We start from the raw sequence: 8,452 nt of genomic DNA on the forward strand, positions 1-8,452 counted from the left end.
AAATAAAACAAACTCGTATAGAATACACACATAACGCATCTTTGTGCAAAATTTGGTGTCTCTATCTCTTATAGTCTCTGAGATCCAGGTGTTCATACGGACGGACAGACAGACAGGGCTATATCGACTCGTCACGCTGATCAATAATATATATACTTTGTGGGGTCTGCCACGCCTCCTTCTGCCTGTTACATTTTTCAGCTCCCACAAACCTATTATACTCTTGTACATTTCATGTACAGAGTATAAAAACTTGACCGATTATACCTCCTTTGGGATTTGAACTCATGTAAAGCGTGTATGACTGCACATTTGCATCGGCATTGTAAATAAGCGTGCCTGTGTGTGAGTATGTGTGCAATATAAAGTTCAGCCAAACCAACAAAAACAGCTGCTGGCAAAGATTATATTTATGGCTATAACTTCCATTCAAATCATAGTAAAACGGTATACGGAAGCATAATCACTAACTTGAGGTATTTGCCAAATTCGATCACCTAATTGAGGGTAGTGGCGGAAGGCCGGAATGTTTTGAAATACACATGCACTTCCTATTCATACCATCTTGGACTAAAATTTGATGTATGCATGTATCTATCCAGGTGTTCATACGGACGCACAGACAGACAGGGCTATATCGACTCGTCTTGTCATGCTGAGCAAGAATACATTTACATATGTAGTATGTACATACTTACACTGTTACAGAGTACAGAGTATAAAAATAATTAATAAGATCAAAAATACATAATATGTACATAGAGTCGTACAGATTCAATAGAATACAATTACGTCAATATTGTATATATGTGCGTTTATGTGTAACAACAACAAAAATTGCGAAAAACTATGGCTATAACTTCCTTTACATTTAATCTATCATATTGATTAAACTTAATTAATAATCATTAACGGGATGTATTTTTCAAAATCGGTGACAGAGGAAAGAAAACAAAAGGTCATCCTTTCTCGGACTTAGGGGGATCTGGATACCAAGTTTGGTTATTTTAGCTCTTATACTTTCTGTGATAATTGCTTTCATACAGACAAATGGACGAGCGGACGAACATAGCTACATATCGACTCAACTTGTCATCCTGATCAATAATATACATATGTATATACCAAATACCTCCAGTTAGTTATGAGTCTATATGCAAAGTTTCATTGCGATAGGTCAATTATGAAGGAAGTTATAGCCATAAATATATTATCTGCCCATGCTCTGCCCGCACCTGTTGTTGTTGGTGCTTTGACATAATTATGTATGTGATGCACACATACATACATACATATGTACAAGTACACAAACACGCATAGACTTGGTTCTGATGTAAATGTATGTATGTATGTTATTAATTAATTAAATATTTTTAAAATTAATTTTATTATTTTTTCAGGGTGGTAGCTTTAGCATTCCTTTCTTGTTATTCATTGTACTCTCAATGAACTTCATCTTTCCGATACCCGCTGCAGGCATTCAAGCCATACCCATGACGCTGCCACCGCCATCTTTGACTGTTGCTTTTAAATTTTTGTCTTCGAGCTCTGTATTAGCTATACGCCAGAAGTATGGCTGCCCATCAGAGCCGAAAATATTATTAGAGCGTTATTTTCGCTGCTGAGTCAAAATTTAATATTTTTGTTGATATCTCTTTTCGTTTAAAAGTTATACTCATTTAAAATTTGTATAGACTGAAATTGTTTCGAATAAGTTGTAGGCCGCTGTACATTTTCTGAGTTCCTACTGTTTGTTATATACATATGTATGTTTGTACATACATATGTATGTACATTCGCATCCTTTTACCCCTTGGGTACAGGGTAGGTTTAGCTGAAGCTAGTTATTAGAGATTAGCTAGCATAAACGTAAGTTGTATATATATAATAGGTCAACGATTTCGAAATCATACTGTTATTCGAATTTCATGCAACATATGCATGCAACAAGCCCCCCGTGTATATTAAAAAGTAGCTACGCAGCAAAAAAAAAAACGATCTAAGAACTAGGGATGTAAAAGAACATCGATGCTTCAAACATCGACGATGTTTTGAACTCGTATCGATGTTTTCTGATTGCGATGCATCGCTAAAAAAGATCTTTCTATTCTCTATGTTTTTATTTAATTGTATATTTTATGATATATGATTCTCTACTATTGTGAAGCATTTGATCTCCTCTTTGAATTGGATATAATTAATATTTTTTGGTTTAAAATTTATGGTTATAGCTATGCTTAATATTACGCATTTGTATGCGTTTTGGTTTTCCCTCTAATATGAGACTATTACGCAAGGCTGATCAGTGTTATTTTATGTGTGTTATTTATGATAATGTCACAATGTATGTAAAACGCATGCATGTACATATGTATATACATAGAATGTTTCTCATACTGTGACTGGCATATTTTTGAATATAACGCGCAGCAACGCAATCCGGCCACACCAATAAACGACATTTTTAAACTTAGCTGCCTGACAAAATACACTTGGCAACACTTAAAGGCACAATGCAATGGGACGGACCCTACTACACTCACTTGCTCTTTGCTCCTATTGTGACGACAACGACGACTGATTTGTCTGGAGGCTCTAGTGTGAGCGCCAGCGTATAATAAACCTGCCACGCAACTAGTAATTTGGTCAGAAACGTGTTGAGTGTGCCAGCGAGCAGACGTGTGCTTTAAGAGCTTAAGTCAATAAGTAGGGGAAGATTTTTTATTGCTCGAACCGTACTGCTAATACACACACAGAGAGGTATATCAGACTTCCAATACATTCTTAAATACATACATATGTATGTATATTGGGGCAAATAATTGCTAAGCTGTTTTTTTTTCTTGAACCTCTTCATTTCCTCTGTCGTCTGCGTAGTTTTCGTCGTCGTGCTGAATTTTTTTAAACGTGTAAACCAAAGTGAAAACCAGAAAGACCAATACCGATTAAAAAGGAACATTATTAACAAAATGGCCAGTGCAGAAAATAAAAGTTCTACTGGAAATGGCAATCGTCCCCCTGTTAGCTCGTCGGAGCACCAGGTAAAGGATACGCAAAGTTTGCTTCCACACTTGGAGTCATTGGAGCGAATCATCAAGTTACCCGTGGTGGGCGCTGCGTGGGATAAGTCACAAGATGTCTACGGCAAAGTGAAGGGTAAGTGAAAGTGCATGAAGAGCATGACGGATAAGTAAAGGTTCTCATAATCAGAGTGCATGCGTAGTGCTAAAAATGTCACTGCTAGTGCGTTGAACTCGGGTGCTTGACATACACATGGCTGGCTATGCCTAACGACAACCGTAATGTAATCTATGTATATGTATTAATGTAAGTACATACATATGTATGTGTGTTTATGCAGTCCAAAGTGCATAACAACGGCGGCAATAAAGAAGAAGGAAGGCAAAAGATTACAGTTATTTGGCTGCTTATTTTCTTCGTCTTCTTTTTTCATTTTTATTTCCGAGGGCAAAAGTCGGAGTTTCGTGCCTTCGGTCGTTTTGAGTACAAATTGAGACAGCGACGTCGGCGCAGTAAACCAGCCAGCCGCCATTGCAACGCGCATAGCTTCATATTTCTTGCAGTGCCTCCTCTCGCCTCTGCATTGCACAAATTTCATCATATTGGCCACGCCGGCTATTAACTGTGCAAAAATTAGTAACTGTTTACGAAGGGAATACAAACAACATACATATGTATGTATCCAATGCATATAATATGTATTTACATATTTATATATACACATATGTATATATGTATGTACATACATACATACATACATACATACATACATACATATGTACGTAGATAGGCGAAAAAAAGTCAAAGGCGAACTGTGCAGCATTCCTACGAAATTGAGTTTAATTAAAGTCAATTGTTGGCATACCGGGCAAGGCAGAGGATTTCATAAAATCTTTGTGCATCATTAAATATGATTTTTTATTGACTTGCTTTTGAGTTGATTTTATATTAAGATTTTTACACTCGCTGGCACTTTGACCGCCTAAGCCCGTGGGCGTATGTCGGGGTCTGGTTTGTTCTAGTCTACTCAGATCGACGTGACATGATGAATTAGTCATAGTCGCAACAATTCCAACTGCACGTATCAGCAAGCTTAGCAACAACCTTACAAGCAGTTGTTTGTCGTTGTTGTCACTGTGTGTTCAAAGTACAAATGCGAGGACGTATAAACGTAAAAATTTACATAACATCATTTGCAACAATACGTGTGTATGTATGTATGTATGTATGTAGATTAAATCTCTTAAAATATACACACGCATAGAACAGCTTAGTTTGTTTATCAATAAATGGAAACAGTGGCGGGTGCTGTACTCGCATGTGTACGTCACTTTGTACCATCAACGAATGCTGCTACTGCGCACACCACTGGAACACTGGCAGTGTGAGCAACGTTAGTGGACTTTCGACTTATTTGCTATATTTTGTATTTCGCATACCACTGCGTTCCGTGCTTTTCTTTTGATGTTTTGATTAGCAAAGACATGGCATACATACATACATATGTATATACATACACACATTCATAATTGAATGCATACACTCGTATATACATAAATACGTATGTATGTATGCAGCATGTTTATTTGTGGTATCAGTTATTGTTGCTAGTTGAGTGACTGAAAAAAGGCTGGCTAGCTGACTAGTCGGTGGCATACGATTAACCATGACTAAATAAAGAAAACAACAGAACCAGAAACTACTTGTATGTATCAAAGTCTAACTTGTTGACTCGATTAAATTGTTTCGTGACGCTTGTCATACTGTGGACAGAAATGAGAAGGGAAGAAGGGTGTATCACTTTTACTGCGCAGTTGTATAGAGCAAAACCAGCCAAAGCCCTGTAGTTAGTTGGCTTATCAGTCAATTCAAGCACCGACGGACTGCGCGCTTCCCTACCACCCACCAATAACCAACGAGTAGGCGCGATAAGTGGGTTAGTAATCACATGCCCACAAATTAATTTCAGAAATTTTCCAACCATGCATCGTTCTTTGGCCTCAAAATTCTACGAATTTTAAAACAACGTAAATGATGTGATAGCTAATATACATACTATTCATTTTTTAATATACGATTACTTAGATATGTTTGTCTGTTCTCCGTGATGTTACAGGCAAGAACCGTGTCTTCAACTGGGCACTGTGCGCCGCTGAGGATTGTGTGTCGCGCGCCGTGTGTACTGCCGCACCCATTGTCAATAAACTGGATAAGTCTATTGCTTACGTGGACCAGACCCTGGTCAAGGGAATTGATAAATTAGAAGTGAAGGCGCCCATTATTAAAGACACCCCACAGGAGATATATAACCAAGCAAAAAATCGCGTCATCGATTGTGTGCAGCCGCACATTGAACGCGTGGTCAAATTCAAGGCAGCGGGTCAGCAGAAAGCCGCCTCGCTCAAAGATCTTGCCTGGCAGAAAGCTAACGAGGTCCTGGCTACACAGTATGGCAGTCTTGCTGTCAACGGTGTTGATACTACAACAGCGCTGGCTGAACGTTTGCTCGAATACTATTTCCCCAAGTCCGAATCCGATGTGGAAGAGGATAATGGTGAGTAAAAAATCAATCTTTCGTTGTCCAAGTTGAAGAATCTCTACATAAATAAAGACAGATATTAACAGACATTGTTTTTCACGATGAAATTTGACGAGTAGTCAATCAGTTCTTTTTATGAGTTCAATAGACCAACTCTTGTTTATTGGTCTGACCTAGAACAGCTTCCCTATTTTTTCCAATATTTATTTGTCCATCTGTTTATTGAACCGATTCGGGACACATTTGGTTAGTCGTCTATTGTTCCACATATTCGTGTTTCTTTCTATAAATAAAGCACTGTAAATATTTTTAATTCTCAGATAATAAACAAAATGCTGTAGTGCAAAATGGCAAAAGAGCAGAAAACGACAGTAAGTTTTGTTGTTTTGAAAAATCTTTAATGTCCAAAACATAACATAAAGCATGCACACTAACAAATAAAACTTTATTAAGAGCGCAAAAGATGCTTTAGGATATGTATAAACAAAACGAAGTTAGTTATACCTATTTATACAAGTACATGTGTAAGTTAAAAACAAATTTGTTAGTAATCAGTTTTGGGGTTAGTTGTGATGGACGCTTACCATTAATGGGATCCCATACTATCAGCATCTTCTTCTGTCCGTATACTTATTTGCTTATGAAGATATAAATAAATTCGTGCAAAAATGTTTTAGTTGAAGGGCTGTGGCAGACGGGAGGTCACAGGAATCTGGCTGGCGCGATTTAAACGTTTTATTCGTCTTATGTATTCCACTTGGCCATATTGCTGTTATCTTCACTTTAAATGTTTATATCCTTTCCATACTTATGTAAATACCCACACATTGTGCTCTTCTCTTTTATTTTTAGTTGTTGTTCGTGCATCTGGGGCACAACGACATGCTTACGATCTTGAGTACGACAATGATCAAGAGATTGACAATAGGTTTTTACTAGCTGCCTCCACGTTATTTCTATCCATGTCGTTAAAAATCATTAGCGAAATTGCCCAGTACGTTAGAAGAAACCCAGAGATAATTGACATTGTCGATAGGGAAATCAACTATTTTATGGTAAGCCAATAGTTTTAATCCGGAAGCGGATATTCATTTAGTTCTGTAGTAGTGTAATGTCCTGCAGCACTAATTGTCACATGTGAAGCCACATGAGCGAACTAATTTTATCTTTGGTCCCTTAACTGTTTATATTTCTCTCTTTTGCAGTGCCAGTTCCCGCCAGCGAGGACCCCGTTTTACACACAGTACAGACTGTCGGACGCCTATCCAATAAGATCTCACGTCGTGTCTATCGAAATGTCTCCAGGCAGATCAAGCAGGTCCAAAAGGGCAACATTAACGACTATCTAAGCTCCCTAATTGCAGCCCTAAAACTGCATCAGTACATAAACTTTATTAATTCATCAATGGGCACAAATGTGGAGCAGTCCACGTTAGCTGAAAGCTGCACGCCCTACGGATCCACTTCTTCAGCTGCGCCAGGAACCATATCGTCCTCTCCCTCCTCGGTAGCTGTGTCCGTGAGCGCCAGCAACAAAAACAAAGCTTCCGCGCCCAGGGTGCCCTTGGCTGCGTCTGGTGGCCAATAATTGTGTTGCGTCTTTCGTAAAGTGCAACATCGCCTGCACTTGGGTGCATATTCATCCCTCATTATCATTTGTCTCTTTTTTTTAAAAATTTTTAGCATTTTGACCGCTGTTTAGTGGGAAAAGTAGCTCAAGCTGACACTATAGGGATAATCATGTTTGTGAAATTTCTTGTTTCCTGATGCCCCATTCACCGCCCCCCTGTACCACCACTAATGCTTTGTAAATATTTATTTTGAAGTAGCAGAGCAAGCTCTACGCACCTGGCAGTCCCTCTATTTACATATATTTACTTGCATAAAATTAAGTTATAGTAGTTGAGGAACATAAAAATTATAGAATTTCCTTTAAGATTTAGCTGTGCTAACTTTAAATTTAAATCAAGGCGCCGCACAACTCCAATCCATATTTCCCACAGCGCCCTCAGTCGCTTGCAATCGTAAATTGTGCAGGCGGTCCAAATTCAGTTTTAAGCAACGTTATGTATAGCGTTTTGAATGAAGAATATATATTACATCTTATACAAATCTTTACATATACATACACAATATATTAGATTTAAAATTATAGATATCACACTGTTGATAGTAATGATAATGTTTATGAGAAGAACTTAATGCTATAATGAATTGTGCTTTATAAATATGAAAATATTAACAATATTTTACTCTAAATAGTAAGCTAAAAACAAAAACCTGAAAAATAAACAACAAAAACAAGATACACATGCCGCTTTTATAGAATAAGGAGGAACACAATATACATGCATATACATACATACGTCTAAATACACATAATACGTACTTGGCTTACATTGTGTCTATATTGTCTATGCGTGGTCGTGTGTGAGTGCAGAATTAAGCCAGAGAGGCAACAACAGCTTCGAACAGAGCTTTGCGATTTTAAATCAACTTACGAACAATAAGAAAGCTATAACTCCGAGTCCTGAAGCTAAATAGAGCTAAAATTAGTTTAAAAGAGTATATGATTTTATATTAGGTGATATACATTTGATTGTTTCAGAAAAGTAATACGTTTTTGAACGTTATCTTTATCAGGGTCGGTGAGCGCTGAAATGGGGTTAACGTTAGAAAGTTCAGACTTTGGTATGTATGAATAATTTTCGATAAGAGCGTACTCAGATAAAAGTAGTTGTTAGGGTTAATGTTTTGGAGTGTTAAGAACTACCCATATGGCACCAACCACTTTCCCATCACCATTTATCTTTTCCAATCTAATAGTAATTTGGAAAAGATATATGAGTACCCTCGAGTTCAAACTGGATCAAGCCGACTGGCCCAAATTTA

General features: G+C 37.6%; 1 protein-coding gene across 3 annotated transcripts; it reads left to right on the forward strand.

Annotated features, from left to right (window-relative positions):
- The first annotated feature begins 2,578 nt into the window (after positions 1-2,578).
- Positions 2,579-7,870, forward strand: LOC115629883 (lipid storage droplets surface-binding protein 2). 3 transcript variants are annotated; one of them, XM_030526482.1, is made up of 5 exons: positions 2,579-2,760; positions 2,878-3,156; positions 5,138-5,575; positions 6,413-6,615; positions 6,766-7,057. In XM_030526482.1, exons 2-5 carry the CDS (start codon positions 2,970-2,972, stop codon positions 6,907-6,909), a joined length of 972 nt encoding a protein of 323 aa, XP_030382342.1. In that variant the 5' UTR covers positions 2,579-2,760; positions 2,878-2,969; the 3' UTR covers positions 6,910-7,057. The 3 variants fall into 3 exon arrangements, with proteins under 3 accessions (XP_030382342.1, XP_030382339.1, XP_030382340.1); XM_030526479.1 differs by lacking the exon at positions 6,413-6,615 and adding an exon at positions 5,881-5,931 and having other exon boundaries at positions 2,583-2,760; positions 6,766-7,870; XM_030526480.1 differs by lacking the exon at positions 6,413-6,615 and having other exon boundaries at positions 2,589-2,760; positions 6,766-7,870.
- The last annotated feature ends 582 nt before the right edge of the window (positions 7,871-8,452 follow it).

This window comes from Scaptodrosophila lebanonensis, unplaced genomic scaffold, assembly GCF_003285725.1.
Source record: "Scaptodrosophila lebanonensis strain 11010-0011.00,11010-0021.00 unplaced genomic scaffold, SlebRS2 tig00000168-arrow-arrow-pilon, whole genome shotgun sequence".
Taxonomy (NCBI): Eukaryota; Metazoa; Arthropoda; class Insecta; order Diptera; family Drosophilidae; genus Scaptodrosophila; species Scaptodrosophila lebanonensis.

Coding starts and splice junctions, on each gene's coding strand:
- LOC115629883 (XM_030526479.1), top strand. CDS start 2,970: ATGGCCAGTGCAGAAAATAAAAGTTCTACTGGAAATGGCAATCGTCCC. Junction 5,576..5,880: donor CGATGTGGAAGAGGATAATG/GTGAGTAAAAAA, acceptor TTTAATTCTCAG/ATAATAAACAAAATGCTGTA. Junction 5,932..6,765: donor CAAAAGAGCAGAAAACGACA/GTAAGTTTTGTT, acceptor TCTCTTTTGCAG/TGCCAGTTCCCGCCAGCGAG.